Genomic DNA, 20,603 nt, shown 5'->3' on the forward strand with positions numbered 1-20,603 from the left:
AGATTCTCAACTTCTCTTGTTCCTGCAGCAATATGCTGTTTGACTTCCATCTCAATAGCAGATCTCTTTCATATTTAAGTGATATAGACTGCAGTTAGTCTGCTTCCAGCAGATACGGGAGGCAAAAAAGAAGAGACTATCATGGCTGTCCTGCCTTCTTTGTTACATTTGCCACAAAGCCTTCAGAGAAGAGTGCAGCCCAAGAGACTCCTCCCGTTATGCTGCACAGATGATAAGGATTGAAAAGGACAGGGAGGGAGGGAAGAAAAGGAAACAATATTATTCACCATCATAACTTTTGAAAGATACAAGCTTTCCCATGTTATCTTCAACAAGTATGACAGCATTCAAACCAATGTTCAAAGTTAAAAAGGAGCTTTCTCCAAGATCATGAATTTTGAAACAGAAAAATTCACCACATACGCACTTGTTTAAAGTAAAAGTGAATGTTTTACAAGTACCTGAAATATAAAACTTGTCTTGCTGATTTCATTATGAAAGGGCAACGTTATAACAACCTATAGTAGCGTAGATAAGATCGTGTTCAGATATGGTGGTACTGAATACCAACACACACAGTAAACTAGAAGCCTACATACTCCTTAGAATACTAAATACAAATCATCTTTTCATGTTAGTCACACTCACCGTTTCTTGTCTTTGGGACTCCGTGAGCTTTTCAGACAATTCTTCTAGCGTCTTTCTTAATTCAGCATCAGTTCTTCATAGAAAAATATAGGTTAGACAATACTCTACAGTGCAAAAACTAAATATCAACTGTGATAATTAAGCAGCAACAATCTCCTGGATTTTTATGCTACTTCAATTTGTTCTACAGCCTCTAAATTCCTAGCATAATTAGAGACCTCAAGTGGAAAATTCATGATAAAAAGCATTTCCATTCCTCAAGTGAAGATAACGGAGCATCTAGTTTGAAAGGCTAGGTATCAGGTCAACAAGTACAAAATTATGAACACGTCTACACAGTCCTTTTCAATGGTACTAGTTCCTACTAGGAATTAGCAGACTAATTCCTGTTATTGCTGCTAGACAAAGCACCATATGTTGAGACAGTATGTACTTTAAAAAAAAACATTATGGCCTGCATGAGAGCTTGCCTTCAAGAGACTCCAGTACCAAGAACAAATAAGGAGCAAAGTTGTAATAAAAGAAATTCCCAAGTCCTTGTCATTCTGCCCATATATAAAAAAAGGGGGGGAAGCCAGATATACTATACAAATCAGAATTGATGGGTGTTGTTTACATTTATAAATACTGCACAAGATGACATGGAACAAGCAGTTCATAATACTGCTTTCATCTACAAGTTGTGCAATTTCTCACTCTCCCCAGATTTTTTTTTTTTTAAATATAAAAAAACCAAAGGAGTTTAAGAATTATTTAAAAGCATAACAATTATTTTCCACACTATTCTTCACATGGAGTTATATTCTGTTTATACCGATTTCTTCTTGAAAGCTCACGACTGATGTCATCTCCTAGGCGAACTTGTTCACTACTGAGATCTCGAAGAGACTGGTGGAAAGAATGCAGCTGTAAATTAAAGTACACAAATTAAGCCACAACTTAGGAACCTTTTTTTCTGTGATATTCCAAAAATACATATATACATAGACTTTTTAAAATAAAGCAGATAAAAATAACCTACAAAATTCCATGAGTTGCAGATGAGCCTGCATGAGGCTTGCATGCTTCTAATTCAATCAACCTTCACAACACTTGCTCATTGAATTTTAGTTTTCAGTACATTATTTGCTAAACCAAAGTTTCCCAACTATGTTTTTTTTCTATGGTTCAGAGCTTGGTCATTTCGGTTACCTGACACTGCACCATCTTTTTAACCTAATACAAAGCAAGTTGAAAAATCTGAACAGGTGAAGTCAGGAGAGACATTTCCTGCTAATAAATGCTAGTATAAGTGAAACAAAGTTCTGCCCAGCTACATATCTTACTATAAAAAGATGTCACGTGAAATTGGAAGTGACCAAGCAGAATGCTATGATGCATTCAGGAACTGCCAAAGCACTGAGGAAAGGTATTTTACCATGCCCAAGACTTTACATACTCTACTAGAATGCTTTTTTCAGTGCTTGGGTTGGGGGGAAAGCCCACATCTATTTTCCTCCATAAAACCTCCCATGTCCCCCATTCAGCAGGCCCGCAATTTATAGTCAAAGTTTTTAAGGAGGCAAGAGTAATAGATCATCCATCCTTCATGAGATAAGAAGGGACAGTTAATCCATCCTACTGCTGTCAACAGCTCAGTGGCCAGGACCATCATTACGAAAAACCCTGATTTATAATACTCCCTTGTTCTATGACCAAGACTTAAACCTGGATCTTCCACAGCCCAGCTGACTGCCCTCAACATTCAGACACAGGCACTACCATCTCCCCTGTGTGACTAACCAGAAATTTCAACCTGACCTAAAACCACAGCATATTTTCAGAATGTATCAGCCTAAGAAGGAGAGAGACTCAAATGCGCTAAAAGCCCATTCAGCTGGAAAATTACCTTAGCTAGAAGCAGTAAGAATGGGAATAAAGGGAATGTGGTTACAGAAAGAAGAAAAAGCCACAGCTTTAGTTAAGCAATACTGCTTTAGCTCTGTCCCAGTTTCTACCCATGGTCATGATCAATGACTACTTCTAGTTCATCATTCCTCAAAGCACTATACTCTTCTTACAAAATAGTTAATGATTGAATAAAGCCACGTTCACTCACTGAAAAGCAAGAATAAGGAATAAACCAGCAGTTATCATCAAAACAGGAAAAAAAGCTATTTGCTTACGTAGTTACTTAATATAAACTAGGAATTTTGTATGTATTGCAGGAAATCCCTTGAATAAAATTTCTAAGATATTTATAGACTATTTAGAAGTAGTCTAAAATATTTCTAAGCTTTTTGGAAGCTTAGGAGGAAAGATTTCCGTATAACATTATTTCCTTCCAAGGATTATGTTCCACACTAACCTTGGGGGAGGAAAGAATGGGGGGAGAAGTAGACTGAAAGGACAATGAAACAGGGTTAAATAGAAGTCTAGGAATTTCTGTAGCACTCGGACTTCCCAAAAAGTCAACTGAGAGAACGTATTGTGGTTAGGTTTAAAGTTAATTATTTGGAAGTTGAGACTGATTTAATAAAGTCAACATGAACACCTCACAATCAGCTTCTTTAGTGTTAGTCATAATACATTTCTCCTGGACAAACTAGTCCACACAGAGGGATTCACTCAAGCACGTCGAGCCACTCTGTCCGAAAGAGCAAAAACAGGTACCGAAATCTCCTCTCTATCTGTAGGATATAGAAAGCCTATAATCTTATCCATTAAAGTAATTAATTTTTTTTTCTGAAGAGTCTGCAAGTAGACACAAGTTGAGGGGTATGAAAATTACCAGTGCCATACACATCCTCTCCTCCTCGCATCATCTGCCTGAAGTACAGGGTCAAATTATCCTACTCATAGGTCAGACCTAGAATTAAGATGGAGAACTAGCTGGCTCAAAAATCAATCCAGGCTACACTGAAGTAAACAGCAAAAGCACCAAGATCCTGTGCCATTAACTAAAGCAGAACAATCCCCTTTATAGCCACAATGGACTTCAGAATGTAGGTGAAAGAAAAACAACCTCTGAATATGTGATTAACATTCTCATATGTGGCCTAAAAAGTAGAGATTATTTTCATACATTCCTTTTGATATTGCTACCATCTGCATCTTTTTATCTATAATGATAGATTTGCATGAAACTTTATGACACTGAGATACAAGAGGTAACTGCTTAATGAAGAATGTCACATAACATTGAAAGCACGCTTCATAACATTCTTAGCTGCATCATCAGAATAACCTCATCTGATGTAAAAGCAAAGAGCCTGGTGACCACATATTGCCTGTTTGGGGAAGCAACTCCCATTAGTGCTCTGTACCTGGTCCAAATTATCTGCCTCATTGACAAATCGAACACTTGCAGATCTAGACCTTCGATGTTTATTGCCCTGTGAGTCTCCATAATCCCTGAGAGTAGAAGTAGGCAGGAAGTGGCGGTTCCCTTTATGAGATAAGAGATAAAAAAATAAGTAGGAAGACAAAACTTCGTACGGGAAATTTTTTATTTTGCTTCATGAAAAATGTGTGTTTCATCTTGCCAATATCCTTATAGGCCACATTACAGACAAAACAACTACCAAAGTTACATAAAATGCACAGGCACACTTTTGTTTAGCTCTTCCCAGGATTCTTCTTCAGTTTAAATATTTCTGGAATACATGTATGTGATGGCTAAGAAAAAGGTTTCCTTTGTTCCTCCAAGGAATAAGTAGTTTTATCCTCAAATTTTATTTGCTCAAGCAACAGCTTTTCCTCCACCTGGATCTATTATAGCTTCAAACTATAGTACTTCACAGCTTTTACATTAGAAAAAAATGAAAGTTTTAGAGCTTTCTGCTAAAATACATTAAATGCTACTCCTGGGAGGAATACTCCTCCCAAATAAGCCTCTTCCTAAAATGTAATGAATTTTCAGAAAGATATACAAGAAAAAACTACTGTTCCATAGGTTATACATTGGTTCAGTTTTTTCTTTTCCACTGAGCCTTACATAGTTTCATCCACACATCCATAATCTTATGCATTTAAAATTTAACTTTCCTTTTTGCTGTGAAGCAAGCTTCAGAAGCTGCAATATCTTTTGGATTTAGCTTTAATTTGTATGTATCTACAACTCATGCAGTGGACAAGGAATTTTCGCTACTGAAAGAATCAGTTTCATTTAGATCTCTCAGGATATCAGCAGAAAAGACTATGTAACAGAAAGCTACAAGAATTTACCAAATGAACAACTGCATAACTTAATGCAGGTCTCCCAAATTTCTAAACTGAATTTCTTTGAATGATGACTTTTCACGCCACTATCTTTACACATTTTTCTTCTTAATTTCCTCTTTCCATACAACAGCTATATGACATAATTTAAGTATACTCAAGCACCTTAAGTATTTTACCTGACACTCCTTCTCCATCCAGATCACTGGGGTATAAGCTTGAGAGAGAAGCACTTCTCATTCCAGAGTTTCGGGTTAATCGTTGGCTCCTTAATTGACCTATAGACTGTTCCAGTGTTTCTTTTAACTGCAGAGAAATTACAATTTACTGAAATATGAACACAGACTGATTAAGAAAACATGCATGTAAAAATACTATTTTTCAAAAAAGTCATTAAGAGAACCAAAACTATTTTTAAGCCAAGTATAGCTAGGAATTAATAACAGCTTTTCTTCAATATCTTGTATGTCATATTCCCATAACTATAGCAAAACATGTTTCCAACATTGTCATCTTCGAATATCAAGTCTCTTATAACAGTGGTTTAACACACCAGGAAAACTCAAAAGAAAAGTATGTCTCCTACAACCAAAATAAGACCTATTTACCAGCAATGCTCAATAATAGCCCTGCAAAACCCAGAAAACAACTTCAAAGAAATATTTTTTTATTGGAGTTTTTCTACCAGCCCTCCCTGGAATCAATTTGACATGTGGCTATCAAGTTTCACTAAGCGGCTTTACATCAAGCCCTACTTTCAGTAGTTACACTTCCAGAAAAAGGCAGCCATTCTCAACTTAAGAGTTCAGAACTAAGTTCGTTCCTCATTTTTCAGACTTGTGCCTTATTTTCCAAGATTGCATTTGCTAACTTTGGTTCTTAGCCACTTGCTTTAGCCACTTGCTTTTGTCACACCTTTATGTGACAATCCACAAAACATCAATTTCTAAAGGTTCACCTTTCCTCTCCCTAACAGAGGCTTGTACACAATGGTTAAATTGCTGCTTTATTCTTGCAGAATTATACACACTGCGTTGGATCTCTCTCTGGGCGGCACTTTTTTCCCAAAGCATAAAACACTACTTTATATCTTTTCTGAATCTTTCAATGCTTGTTTAGGTTCTTTTTAAAGTATTATGTTTTCATTATATGGTATTATTAAAGCAACTTCATTATCACTAAGAAACTCTCAAGCCAAAAACCTTATGGATTTTCTAATGCTTTCTCAAAAAGACAGAGGCTACTTGAGGGAAAAAGATATAACAATGCATGTATGTAACAAAAGATCACTTTGTATTCAAAAAGCTAAAACTTAAAAATCATGAAAATGCCAGAGGATCAAAGAAAGAACAGCAATAACTCAATTTTCAAATCTAACTTGACTGTGTCAAAGACTTATCTTGCATATTTAATAAGGCAATAAAAACTCTGAATTAAGCTACAGGTGCTCAGTTTGCATGCTTTAGCTTTACAGCACTCACTTTCATCCTTTCTACATGAAACCAGACAGCTGGATTTTTTAACTATTTTTATTTTTTTTTAAACAAAGAACCATGACATTGTCCAGAATTAACAACCTTACTCTTCAGTCTGTTTCTTTAGAACAGAACAATGGCCAAAAAATTGTTTAAAAATTTGGAGTTATAATTTACATTATCAACATCATCATATTTTAAGGTATTTGTGTTCTCTTAAAAAACAACTGAATTATTAAAAGAATGCAGAGAGGCTAGTGACAGTAGAACAGAGAAATTAAAAAACACAAATTTGAATAGAATATCCTTAATGTTCACCAATCTGAATTCCATTCCTCAACATCTCATCTACAAGCTGTTTAAATCCCATCAAAACAGTGCCTAACGTTTTGGTCCTTTCCCATTTCTTTTTGTTTTGTTTTTGTTTGTTTGGTTTTTTTAATTTATTTGAAGAAACAAACATCAGTGCCATCAGAAAAAACAAAATTAAAAAAAAACCCGAACAGATATCTCTCAAAGGCTAATTACTTTTAAACTTCTTCAAAGCCTCACATGAGCAAAAAAACCCACCCCAAAACATTCTCTCCTCCCCATCCCAAAGAGCGGAACAGAACCTTTTGTCTACTATTCTTGTCCTCCAGGGACATAACGAAATCACAGAACAGTGAATTCAGCAGGAGAATAACATTGCTCTGGAACAGAGCACATACGGAGAGTACAATGTTGCCACCCACTAGAGAATCAACAATAGCAACAATGAAATAAAGTTCTGAGCAGCAAACCTTCCTGACCCTGTAAGTTACGTAGCAAGTTTTGCATTGATTGATTCAGTCAGACACTGGGCACCTCAAAGTGGGGTAGTGAGACTAATTTATAAATTAGAATGGAAAAGAGCTCCTTAGCAGCACAACAGTCACCAATTCATAAATGCAAATATGTTATACAATGGTCTGAAGAAAGTCTTTTTTAAGGAAAAGATCACAAAGAACTCGGGAGTTGGACATTACAATATTCAGCATAACTGACAGAACCTAAACACATATCCCATTTGGAGCAAAATATTCTTAGCTAAACAATCTTGTCTAATATGGTAGAACCGCTTGACCAACTATCATTGGGAAAAAAAAAAAACCAACACATCACCATCCAAATGAGAAATTCATTCAAGTTTTTCTTAAATATTTATTGTAGAAGGAAAACAGATTCACTACTTCCTGATTCCAGCTGCTTCTTCCCACATACCAAATACATACAATATCTTTCCTATGCAAGTGGAAACTTCTGCTTCAGAAAGGGAACAGGAACTCAGTGAAACATGTTATCTTTACTGAGACAACTGATTTTACTCTATTATTTAAAGCTCAGGCAGGAGATGGTTAGAGTCTCTAGATTTCTCCTCCACTTGAGCCATAATCAAAAGCCACCTAGCACGACTTAGAAGAATGGACATTAAGTCAAAACTAAATTTGAGTGGTGTCTCGCTCACCTTGGTGTTTCCTAATAGAAAATCTTTCCAGAATAACAATGTTGAACTACATTTGGTATCAGCATTTGTTAAAGACAGACAACCTTAGATGGTTCCAATGCCCACCAGAAATTCCACAAATTCAATACCTAAGTAGAGCTTATAAAGACACAAACAGCATTCAAAGAGAAGAAAAAAATTGTCGAGGCATACAGTATCACCAATGACTTCCATGCAGAGCTTGTGCATACTGACTTAGAAAGCAAGCTGTCTGAAGAAAACAAGCCTTCTTTTCTACATATTTGCTTTTTCTCTTTCTCTCTACCCTCACATGCAAAATATTCCTACATCTCCTATGTATCTGTTTCAAGGCAGCACCTGCTGCAGTTTGTTTGTAACCAAGATATAAACCTCTCTTGCCCTACCAGCACTGATTTGTTTTACCTCCTCTGTCCGGACACCTGTTTTCAAACTTGTAGAAGCTTGATATTTACGAGAATTTCACCCCTTCTGCAATTTAGAGAAAGCTGGTCAACAGATTCAGAAGCTGTTGTAGAACAACAGGAAAAAATCCTACATCAGTATGATCACAATCTCATTCCCTGCTGTAATTCAGCTTTTATCTTATCACTTATTCATGCAAAAGAAACAAGTACCCTACTACTCTATTTCAGCTATGCACCTTGTACTTGGCATAATCAAGTATCATAACATAACAATCTATTTGGTGCTTATAAACCAGAAAAGTAATGAAGCTACAAAACCTGCAGAGTTTCATTATATAACATATTACTAGTTTGATTTACATTGCTCAAATAAATATGAGAAGTTTCTGTTTACATCTACTTAACTCTTGATATATTCTGTCCGTTACTAGCAAGTTTTCAGCTATGAATGCTATTAGCAGAAAAGTTTTAAGAAGTTAAGATGAACTGAAAGTTGCTCACAGTTGCTATTGCTTCGGTTTGTTCCTTGTTGTATTCTCTGTATTGTCCTAGCAAATGGTCAACATATCTTAGATTTCTGTTGGTATCCTAAAAAAAAAAAAAAGTTTGAGGAAGAAAAGTCAAAACAGAAACCTCCTCTAATCAAACATTACTGTTGTCTTTATTTATTAACAACTTTATTATTGCCTGACTAACCTAGTGGCCTGCTATGATGGAGTGACTACATCAGTGGACACGGGAAGGGCTACAGATGTCGTCTATCTGGACCTCTGTAAGGCCTTTGACACAGTCCCCCACAACATCCTTCTCTCTAAACTGGAGAGCTATGGATTTGATGGGTGGACTGTCCACTAGGTGAGGAATTGGTTAGATGGTCGCATCCAGAGGGGAGTGGTCAACGGCTCAATGTTCAGATGGAGACTGGTGACAAGTGGCGTCCCGCAGGGGTCCATATTGGGACCGGTACTGTTTAATATCTTCATCAATGACATAGTGCTACCGAGGGCACCCTGCAAGTTTGCAGACGACACCAAGCTGAGTGGTGCGGTCAACACGCCAGAGGGACGGGATGCCATCCAGAGGGACCTGGACAAGCTCAAGAAGTGGGCCTGCGTGAACCTCATGAGGTTTAACAAGGCCAAGTGCAAGGTCCTGCACCTGGGTCGGGGCAACCCCCAGTATCAACACAGGCCGGGGGATGAAGGGATTGAGAGCAGCCCTGCCCAGAAGGACTTGGGGGTACTGGAGGATGAAAAGTTGGGCATGAGCCAGCAATGTGCGCTCACAGCCCAGAAGGCCAATCGTATCCTGGGCTGCATCCAAAGAAGCGTGGCCAGCAGGTCGAGGGAGGGGATTCTGCCCCTCTACTCTGCTCTGGTGAGACCCCACCTGGAGTACTGCGTCCAGCTCTGGAGCCCTCAGCATAAGAAAGACACAGACCTGTTGGAGCAGGTCCAGGAGGGCCACGAAAATCATCAGGGGGATGGAACACCTCTCCTAAGAGGAAAGGCTGAGAGAGTTGGGGTTGTTCAGCCTGGAGAAGAGAAGGCTTCGGGGAGACCCTCTTGCAGCCTATCAGTACTTAAAAGAGGGCTTATAAAAAAGATGGCGGCAAACTTTTTAGTAGAGCCTGTTGCGATAGGACAAGGGGGAATGGCTGTAAACTAAAGGGGGCTAGGTTTAGACTAGATATAAGGAAGAAATTTTTTGCACTGAAGGTGGTGAAACACTGGAACAGGTTGCCCAGAGAGGTGGTGGATGCCCCATCCCTGGAAACATTCAAGGTCAGGTTGGATGGGGCTCTGAGCAACCTGATCTAGTTGAAGCTGTCCCTGCCCACGGCAGGGGGGTTGGACTAGATGACCTTTAAAGGTCACTTCCAACCCAAACTATTCTATGATTCTATGATTATTCTTGGTTTATAAAAGTAAATTGATAACACAAGTGCTTTTTAAATGGTCTAAGCATTCAAAATCCTATTCAAGTAACCAGAATCTGAAGATATACAGCACGGCTAAAGGAAAGGGAAGAAACACACACACAACCAACCACACTATCATTTACAGTACAACAGTAAGGCTTCAGCTTCAAACAAAAAGTTTTATAAGTTTCAGCTACTCTGTGGAAAAACCTTTTTAATCCAAAGATCTTAACATTACCTGCCTGTAAAACAGAATTAAGTTAACTGAGAAATAAGAAATTTTTGAAGATCAACACATTAGGTAAGGTCTCTGCATGAGCATTCTCTGACCAGATGAAGAGCTGGATCAGATGGCAGATCTGCTGAAAAGCAGTCCACAGAAAGCAATTAGTTTAAAATCAGAATTTCAGAGGAGCAGCTAGAAAGAGGTTAGACAGAAACAGGACAATACCAAAGAGTCCCTTTTAAAAAATAGTCAGATTACATTCTTATTAACTCATCTCTTTTCTAGCTTGATGATTATTTTCCAGCTAAGAAGTTTTGAAGCTTAAATTCAGCATTCTATATGGATTTTTCTCTTCTCACATTTTAAAAAGAAAAAAAAAAAAAATATTGCCGGCCAAACAATACTTCAACACAAGTGATAATACATAAGCCCACCCACTCTAGGTATTCAGAACTGTCAGTCGAGAAGAATGGGAATGACTTCTCAAGCAATAAATGGTGTCAAGATAGCTAAATGTCTCCCCCGACTTGTAAAACAGATTCAGAGATCTCCTCCACTGCCTCCACTGAAGAAGCAGGAATTAGATGACTGCTTTTTCCTGGGCGGGTATGGATCTCCTCCAAGTTTAAAAATACTTCTTCTCACTGTGCTGTTCCACCTCTAGAAAATATTTAAATTGTAAACTCTATCATGAGGGAATTGACTGCCTACATATTTACTCTATTAGCAACTGGGAAATTTTACACAGTACAAGACAACAAAGATGGGGCTGAAACTTTCTGCTACAAAATGTAATGCCTCTCGTGAGAATCTGACAAAGTTTATTTGGCATTATTCAGTTTGCTAACTTTATAAACAGTATTACCAAACACGTCATTGTTTCTAACAACATCCTGTTACTGTCTGAAATAACGGCTGTATAAAAGTGTAACAAGCCACATACTTTCAGCTCAAAGGCAATATGATTAATTTCCCAAAAACTTTTTGGTTTGCACAGAAGGTAACGTTTCCCATCAGCACAGTGTTTTCCACAACTTCAGAAATGAAAATTTGACCCTATGTTACAGAAATGCAGACTCTATAAATACTTTAAAACTGTATTTTGTAAACAACCTGTAAAGTGCTTGCTAAAGTATGGATCTTCTCTGTAACTTCTTCAGCACCATAGTTCCGAGCTCTGTTGTGGGATGCTCTCAAAGGTGGCCGCCTTCCTATTCGACCCCTAAGAAAGTTGTCTGAATCACTGGATGAATCTGCCATTAGTATCTTGAAACCTAGGCAGGAAGACCAGAAAAAGTAATGAATGTTAAATCCTGACGGTAACTGAACAGTCTCTGGCTTGCACAATATTCCCAAAGCAACTTCATAGACTCAGACTACATTTACATTAGCCTTTCTGGTTCAGGTCAGCAGGATGTACTTTTGAAGCAGATCTTCCAACTGCTCCCCAAGTTATTACGTTTGTTCACACCATGAAGCAGTGCCAAGATGCAAGAGGCAGAGCCCATTAGGAGAGAACTAAATCAAAAGATGCACTCTCACTACTTCTAAGCACCCAGTACCCAGGATAAGACCATAGCCCAAAGCAAATTCTCCCTGCAAAACATATAGTGGAGACATCAGGGCTTTATCAATTGTTCTGGTCTGCAGAGCCATTCCCCTTTGCCTCACGCTACTTGCAAAGCTATATTCAGATTGGCCAGGGCCAACCAAGACAAATAACCCCAAGTAACTAACTGTCTGAAGCAAGTCTAAGAACCAGTATCTTAAAGACTCAAGGAGAACTGGAGATATTATGGAAGAAGGCAAATGCAGTGTCTTAAAAGAAGGGAAAGGAGAGAAAACTGTGGCCAAGAAGTTATAGACTAATCAACTTAATTTAAATATGTGTAAAAAATTAAAAGACTATTTTAAGTTTCCAGCAAAAGATCTGTTCTCAAAAAAATAAAAAAATGCAGTGTATCTGTTGATATCAAGTCAATCGATCTGGTAATGAGTAACTAAATTTGTTAAACAGGGAAGAAGCAGTAGAGGTCTTTTTTTTTTTTAAGCCTCGGACACACATGACATTCACAAAAGTAAGCTAAAGAAACATGAACTAAATTAACTTTCCTAAAATGGAAGCGAAACTGGATAAGTATCAGAACTAATACAGCAGTTAACAGAAATTAAGTGTCAAATTGGAGAGAAGTATCAAGTGAGAATCCAGAGTGAATCCACTATATATTTTCATTAAATGACCCGATAATGTAATATAAAATGCTTATTAAGTTTGCAGCTGACACCGTCCAACTGGACAAATACAGCAAGGAGAACAGAAGTTGGTAGGAAAAAGAGAAAAAAAAAGGTTATTCAAGAGCTTTAGTATTTCAAGTTGAATATGCATCAACAATGTCATGTTCTAGAAAGAAAAAGCTAACACCATACAAGATGTAAAAATAAGGGTAATTTCGTAAATTGTGAAATATTATTTCTTTTATCCAATGTTAATTCGACATAACCCAGATTACTATGTTGATGCTGGGGCAATTCACTTGACTATAATTCAAAAATTACTTGAGGCAGAAGAAATACATCTTGTAAGAAAAGAATGGGGATTGCTGAGTCTTAAGAATGGCAAGGTAGAGGAGGGAAAATAGGATAACAATCATCAGACATGGGAAAAGAAATTATTAAAAGCTACAGACAGCTATGACCAGTATAGTGAAGTCACATAGTAACTGATTAAAATTAAAACCCTCAAAAGGTAGGTTAGATAGAAATTTTTTCTTAAAACTATTACACGCTGCAGCAGTTTGCCTAAAGGCCACAGAATCACCATCATAAGACCTGTGTTAACAGCATCTGTTGGGAGAGATAGTCTGAGCCTACTTTGGGGAAGAGGCAATAGATTGGCAAACGCTTGAACTCCCTTTGGCCCTGTAGTCAACACAAAAAAGCCACAGTAAAGGTGTCATTCTTCTAGCCATTAGAGCTGAAGTTTCCCAAAGAAACCATGGATGAGATTCAACTCATATATTGTATTTTCTATAGAGGCGACGTGATGTTTTTCCAGAGCCTTATATTTAATTTTTAAAAGGTTATAAATTTCTGTCCCCCAGACTTGGATAGAAACCTTTCAAACATGAAAGAAGAGTAAATCAACGTACTCAGTCTGTGCTCAAGTACACCAATATTCCTTACATTTTCTGAAGTGATAGATTTATCTCATCTTCCCTCCCCTTATCTCACTAAAGCACATTTTTACTGCCAGTATCAGAATTCACTATTCCAGTGCCTCTCACTCTAGTCAGCTGAAATGAAGTCTAAATGAGACTGAGAAAGCATAAACACTGAGCACTGGGAAACAGGAAATATGGGATATTTTCAAAGAAAGAGAAAAATAAAAGTAGTAAAACACCGGTAGAAATAACAACATGGAATAATATTCATTTTTACCATAATTCAGTACAAAAAAACCCCAAACAACTTACTCTGTCCTGCACATTACTCTATCAAGCTGTATTTTCCCCTCGATCTTTACTAGAACCTCATACAGACATCAGCAAGATCCATATTCCAGCACACAGACCACAGGTATCACCAATAAGCATGAAATGATAGTTCTCAAACAAGTTTGGCATCACCTGTCCTAGAGTAATTTTGAACTCCTTCTATAACAGCAGTGTCGGTTCCCTGGGCTAAAACATCTCCTTCTGATCTTACCGAGCATGACAAGCAGCACAATCACTCAAAACCCAGCAAGCAACTGATTCAGTGATCAATTTCCTCTAAGCTTAACAAAGGTTTTCAGTTTCAAAGCATTTTGTGAAAATATCTTTAAGACACCAAGTAAAGGGTAGACCCTATTAATGGCCATACTAAGAATTAAGCAGAAGATCAGCCTTATTAGGGATCAGAAACTCAACCCGGAGACATTAATCCACAGGAATCTAGTCTTCATCTACTCATGGACCTATGTACCAGTATATTTTGCCTGTCATCATTCTTACAGTTGCAACACATTTAATTTTAATGATCATAGCAAATGGTTGATGGTCTGTATCTGTCATATATTATCTCAACGACAAAGTCATAGTAAATGTGTTTTGGCAACTTATATTCTTCAGAACTCCATTCACAGTTTCACAGGAAGCAAATTCTCTTTTCCTCCCAAACTAGGCAGAAAAACATATGTTGGATTTACTCTGTATGTAGAATACTGCACAGAAGTATCCCATGAGAGGTAGAAAACTAACCTTACATTATGCAATTCATATAGCTTGTCTGCGAGTCAAGCAGCTCCAAGTGAAAAATTAGGCTTAACTCTTAATTCCACCATGTCACATTTCTTTCTAGAAGCTGCAAGCCCAAAAATAACATCACTTACAACATCATCAGTTTCACATTAGTGAAAGAGGGCTTTTAAGGATATCTGAGTAGACAGAGAAATTAAGAACAACGAGACATGTAAGAACAGTCAAATGATAGAAAGTGTTTTAACTCATTTCCAGATGAAATGGCATAAGCCAGCAGAATTCCAAAGGTTAGTTATTGTATCTCAGCTGATGGGAACTAAATTCTTAAAAATTTCTCAAATTCTTTTGAGTGGGCCTCTGAACATGGCCCTACACGTACCTCTAGTTAGACAAGTATTGCAACTTGTAATGTCAGAAAAGAGACGGGCACTGATAGAAATTAATTAAAAACAGCAGTTGACTTATCTGCTGAAAACATCATTCTGAGAAGAGTCTCAACCATAAGAGCCCCAACTACTGGAAAGCTATGACACTGGAGAAAACAAAACGGAAATGAAGATTTACAGCAGAAAAGATTAATGGGTTTGTTTTCCGCTGTCCAAAAATAGGCTCATTAAGATACTTACTGGCCAAAGCACTGAAGAAAGGCTAGTAAACAAGGTAAACAAGAAAACGCTAGACACAGGAGGACATTTTGTCTGAAGAAAGCTTTCTATTTATGGTTAAGTAGCATTTCTCTTTGTTCTCATGAGCAACCTAAGAGGAACCGTAAGTACTTTTAAGTTGAAGTTTTGTTTCATATAAAGCAACATCCTCATTTTTGAAGGAATTACAGAAGTTTCATTTTAGATTAAAAAAAAAAAAATCATAAAGTAGAAATTTGTACAAATATTCTGTATGCACATTTGCCTATTAATTTAAACCAAAAAAAGCCTATTATCACTTTTTCCAAAAGCCTAGACTGATTTCAGCACATGATCATACAACCTACTTGACAGTGAGAATCATTTGTCTTTTACTGGTTTTTAGTCTACCCAAACAGATTATAACCTTTCTTGCACTGAGGAAAAACATCAATACTCAGCATTTTCCTTCCCTGTAGAAAACAGGGTGTTGCAGTTTCACTGAGGACTCTCTTGTTAAGAAATCTGCAGGGTAAAGCAAACATGAAGTACAGCTGACAGTCCCAACAGCAAGTTCTTCAGCTCAAATAAGAAAAAGATTAACTCAGTGTACACAATCTGATTACTTCTCAAGTGTTTTTATTTGTTTAGCTCCATGCAGACTAATCTATCACTAGGTAACTTAGTGCTAAAGGCATGTTTGAAACCTTACAGTTAAGACTGAGCATGACAAAAAAAATCGACAGCCATTCCAGAAAGGGACAACGTGACACCTGAAAGGCCCTTTCCTTCAGTGCTTCTAATTGAGCCAGGAGAAGTTTTCAAAAAGCCGGGAAGGTGATCCAACATGGTGACATTTCACCATCATGCTTTCAGGCACCAGTACTACATTTCATTGTCAACTTGTGACACTGTGTTCCCATCACTTTTCATCAGCACGACACAGAAAACGGTTCCCTCCTACTGTTCACAACAAGCAAGCGTAACTAAGGCCCTCTGCAAATCCTCCTCTCGCCGTGTACGTATCGAACACCTGACCTCATCTCTGAGGGCTTCCGGGCCTCCTGGATCTTTTGCCCCGCACAGGACCGTGAAAGCCCCGGGGGCAGCGGGACAACCCCAGAGCGGCGCCGGGCACGCCGACGGCCGGGCCTCCGCCAGGCCCGCGGGCTGCCTCGGCAGCTCCCGAGTAACCACGCGGCCGCCGCACCTTGCGCCTCCCGCCGCAGTTCCCGGCTGCCGCGCCGCCCCTCACTTCAGCGCCCGCCCTCCCGCGGCGCTCCGCACCCAGCCAGCCCCGAGCGGCAGCGCAGCCCCTTCCCGCACGCCGCTCTGGCCGCAGCCCCCGGCTCTGCCCTTCCCGCGCCCCCAGCCCTCACCGCGCAGCAGCTACGGGAGGACGCCCCACCTCCCCGAGGCGAAGCCGACCTCTTCCCCGGGCGCGCCCAGCAGCCGCACACAGCCCCTCACCTCGCCGCTATGGCAACTTGAACTAGCCGCCCTGCCACCAGCTGCCACAGCCGCCTTCCGGGCGCCAGGCCCCCCCCCCCCCCGCAAGGTACTGTGGGACAGGTAGTCCACGAGCCACTAGCCCGCCATGGGAAAGAAATCGTGGAGGACTTCAACTCCCAAGAGACTTTGCGGCGACGCCGGCCGAGCCGAGTCGCGCGCGCCCGCAGGAGCGGTAACAGCAGGCCAGGCCCCGCCCTGCGGGGAAGCCGTTGGTCCTTCAGAGGCCGCCGCCGCGGCGTGTTGGGGGAGGCGGCGGGAAGTCGATCATGTACATTGGTGTTTATAAAAGTTTTTTAAAGGTAAACCGTTACAAAATACACATTGGCGTTTACAAACACTACAGCTAAATAAACATGAAAAGCAGACACAAAAGCTGTTGCCCCGGAATACCGCGTATGAGGAGACTGGGCACCTGGCTGATCCACTGGGAAAAGGAGCATGTGAGCTACTTAAAACGGTTGTTTCTTACAAGGGAGACATCTCAATTCCTGTTTCCTGACTTCTTGTTTCTTTAAGCCAGGCATCTCCCTATTCACAAATGTCTCTATTACCCTTGTGTGCAGTAAAAACGAACAAATATTCCAGACTGCTGCACTGACTGGCCTTGAAGTGAGAAAAGGGATAAAGAGTGCTGTAAGTGATTACAGGAAACATTGTCTGGGCCTCTGAAACTTGGGCAGAACTTGCAATAGTCCTAAAATCACTGGAATATTTGGCCGCAAATCACCTGTAAGTGAGCACTCAAGGTAAACACAGTGGGTTGTTTTTTTAAATACAGATACGCCTGTATTGCCTCTGGGATCCACTCCAGGGAGTGACCGTTGGCCTTTGAGCACAGTAATGAAGCGTGGCTGACAATTCATACTGCCTACCTCCATCCCTATCCCGCAGGACTGTTTCATTTACTCACCTACAAGTCTGTAATGCAGCAGGCATGCTTGCATGCCATATGATTACAACACACTTCAGGAACGAGCCAGGTCCCCCACACTGGCAGCATCCACCAACAGCCCAGGCGATGGCTGCTCACCCCTGCTACTGTGTCTTTGGTTTGTGGTCACATCAAGAGGCACTATGAGGCATCATCTGAGCTAAAGGCAGGTGAGACACAGAACAGGAATTTAATTATATAATTTACCTCACTGTGAGCTGAAGCATTAGTGAATAATTAGTGAAGAAATAAGTCTTCCCTGGTTTCCAATGCATGACCATTGCCCTGGCCTTTCCTCTGCAAACTGCAGCGTGGCAGGTCTAAATGCAGGGTGAGAGTCAGGGCTTCTGCTCAGTCTCATCTCATAAGGCTGCTTATGGTGGTCTCTGGGAGACGGGCCCTGAATCTTCCTGAGCTCTCTGAGGGATTTCCTCTCCTCCCAGTTTTGCACCTGGCAGTGGGCTTGCTCCCCCATAGACTCCCAGAATTCATCCATGAGCAGATTTCTTTTCCTGCCCTAGTAGCCTCCCTCAGGCCATCACAGAGGGGATGAAGGGGTAAGGAGTGTGTCCTGGATGTGGCTGGTGCATATATGAGAAGTGTATTTGCATCTGTGCTGAGTGTGAGCACATCTGGCTTGCTATCAACACAGGAAGCTGATGCCAATGCCTGAGACTGCCAAACCGGGCACAAACTGTTCCCTTCAAAATTCAAAGAATGAGAGGGGGAACAGGTAAGTGTGACAGGGTTGTTGATGAGGGTTGCTAATTTACCAGTGTGATGAACTGTCAGCTCAGTAAAGTCTGTTCCTGCTACCTGTGTATGTTGATTTCCAGACTAGACGGATGCATTACAGTTTTTTTGCTGCACCTTTCTTTAGAGTAGGGAGAGGGCTAAGATTTGCATGCATGTATTTGTCACCATGTCCAGATAGGAACATAAAAAATGTCCTGCTGGCCCATTTGGCCCAGCATACCGTATTCAACAGTGTCCTGGTTTCAGCAGGGATAGAGTTAATTTCCTTCCTAGTGGCTGGTGCAGTGCTGTGTTTTGGATTTAGGGTGGGAACGGTGTTGATAACTCACCGATGTTTTAGTTGTTGCTAGGTAGTGTTTACACTAGTCAAGGACTTTTCAGCTTCCCATGCTCTACCGACTGAGAAGGCTGGAGGTGCACAAGAAGCTGGGAGGGGGCACAGCCAGGACAGCTGACCGAAACTGGCCAAAGGGATATTCCATACCATGTGACGTCATGCTCAGTATATAAAGCTGGGGGAAGAAGAAGGAAGAGGGGGACGTTTGGAGTGATGGCGTTTGTCTTCCCAAGTAACCGTTACGCGTGATGGAGCCCTGCTTTCCTGGGGATGGCTGAACACCTGCCTGCCCATGGGAAGTAGTGAATGAATTCCTTGTTTTGCTTTGCTTGCGTGTGTGGCTTTTGCTTTACCTATTAAACTGTCTTTATCTCAACCCATGAGTTTTCTCACTTTTACCCTTCCAAATCTCTCCCCCATCCCACCCGGGGGGAGTGAGCGAGCGGCTGCGTGGTGCTTAGTTGCCGGCTGAGGTTAAACCACGACAAACAGTGACAGCAGAAGATGCTATTTAGAGAGAGCACATGAACTTTCTGTGGTCTAACCTTCTCTGTAGTTTCCTCCAGCATCCATATTTGTCATGTCAGAGGACTGTTTCCTTTGGTATCTGTTTACAGGCCTGTAGCCCCTAAATTTGTATAATCCTGCCTGCCTCCCCAGCCTCCTGGCAATGATTTCTGGAAGTTTACTTCTGGATGTGTGAAAAAGTGCTTTATTTCTACTCTATGGCTGCATAATTTAAAGGCCTTTGCTGCAGGCTGTGCTAAAGGCTGATTGAAAATCTAAGTAAACTGTATCTAAAGTTCTGTTGATGGCTTCAGAAGACTTCCAAAATATATGAGGAATGTCTGTCTTTCAAAGAAGCTGTTTTGACTCTTCCTCCAAAGATCTTATTTATACATGCATCCATTAATTTTATTCTTTATTATAGTCTCTACTAATGTACCTACTACAGTTGTCAGAGCTGAAACTGTATTCTTTGATTCTGGATTCTGTCATTCCGTGTTCTGGATTCTGTAATCTGTATTCTCTGAATCTGAAATTCCTTTATTTTCCTTAGAATCTCTGTTAAATATTAGCATAATATTAGTTAGTTCTCTGATACAAAAAGGGTGTTAATTGAGAGGTATACCACAGTCACTAGTTCTGCTATTTCAGTCACCACGTAAATAAGATTTTGGTTATTTTTCTCAAGTTGAATTTATCTGTCCACAAAGAAATATCAGTCTGAGAATCTCTCCGAGCTCTTCTACAGTAAGCATAGAAACAAAACATCACTCAGTTTTGGGTTGTGGTTTTATCTCCTCTACATGCTCCTTTTATATCCTAATTCATCTACCAGTCTTATAGACTCTGGCAGCATTCCTTGTTTTGTTGCATTTGAAAAGGAATTATTAGGTTTTGTTTTTCACAAGTTGTTCCTCAACTGCTTTTAAGCTCATTTTACTGTATTTTACATTTAGCCTGCTAGCATTTGAAAGAAAACTGTGTTCTACACTAAAACATGACATTAACTTTTTGAAGGATGATTTCTTGCTTTTAATAACTGACCTTATCCTAGAATTAACAACACTGGCTTTCTTATGCCCTTCCCGAAGCCTTATTTACTAGGTAGGCACTTGCAGTTTGGTGTCCTTAAAGATTCACCATGAGGCATGCAAGGTAACTCCCTTGTCTGCCCCTTTTAGCATTTTTAACAAATATGTCCATATTTTTGTAATTCTCTTTTTTGAAGCTGAACAGTACTGTGATTAATTTTTTTTTGTTCACCTTTGTCATAAGGATGTTAAATATAACTGCATAGGATTGCTACAGAACATCTCCA

General features: G+C 39.8%; 1 protein-coding gene across 6 annotated transcripts in view; it reads right to left on the reverse strand.

Moving 5' to 3' along the window:
• The window catches only part of CEP128 (centrosomal protein 128), a 165,485-nt gene extending 148,720 nt beyond the window's left edge, over window positions 1–16,765 (reverse strand). For 4 of the 6 annotated variants that reach the window (XR_012995940.1, XM_076345222.1, XM_076345220.1 and 1 more), the window contains exons 1-7: window positions 16,713–16,765; window positions 11,495–11,655; window positions 8,736–8,822; window positions 5,028–5,154; window positions 3,954–4,075; window positions 1,463–1,554; window positions 649–721 (exon numbers count right to left, since the gene is read on the reverse strand). Coding sequence is in view for 5 of the 6 variants with exons in the window: in XM_076345222.1 (XP_076201337.1) it covers window positions 649–721; window positions 1,463–1,554; window positions 3,954–4,075; window positions 5,028–5,154; window positions 8,736–8,822; window positions 11,495–11,641 (648 nt within the window). In the remaining variant the exon portion in view is untranslated. Of the gene's footprint in view, window positions 1–648; window positions 722–1,462; window positions 1,555–3,953; window positions 4,076–5,027; window positions 5,155–8,735; window positions 8,823–11,494; window positions 11,656–16,280; window positions 16,323–16,712 lie in introns of those variants that run through there. The other 2 variants (XM_076345221.1, XM_076345225.1) reach the window with 2 other exon arrangements.
• Between the last annotated feature and the right edge of the window lie 3,838 nt (window positions 16,766–20,603).

Source organism: Aptenodytes patagonicus, chromosome 7 (genome assembly GCF_965638725.1).
Source record: "Aptenodytes patagonicus chromosome 7, bAptPat1.pri.cur, whole genome shotgun sequence".
Taxonomy (NCBI): domain Eukaryota; kingdom Metazoa; phylum Chordata; class Aves; order Sphenisciformes; family Spheniscidae; genus Aptenodytes; species Aptenodytes patagonicus.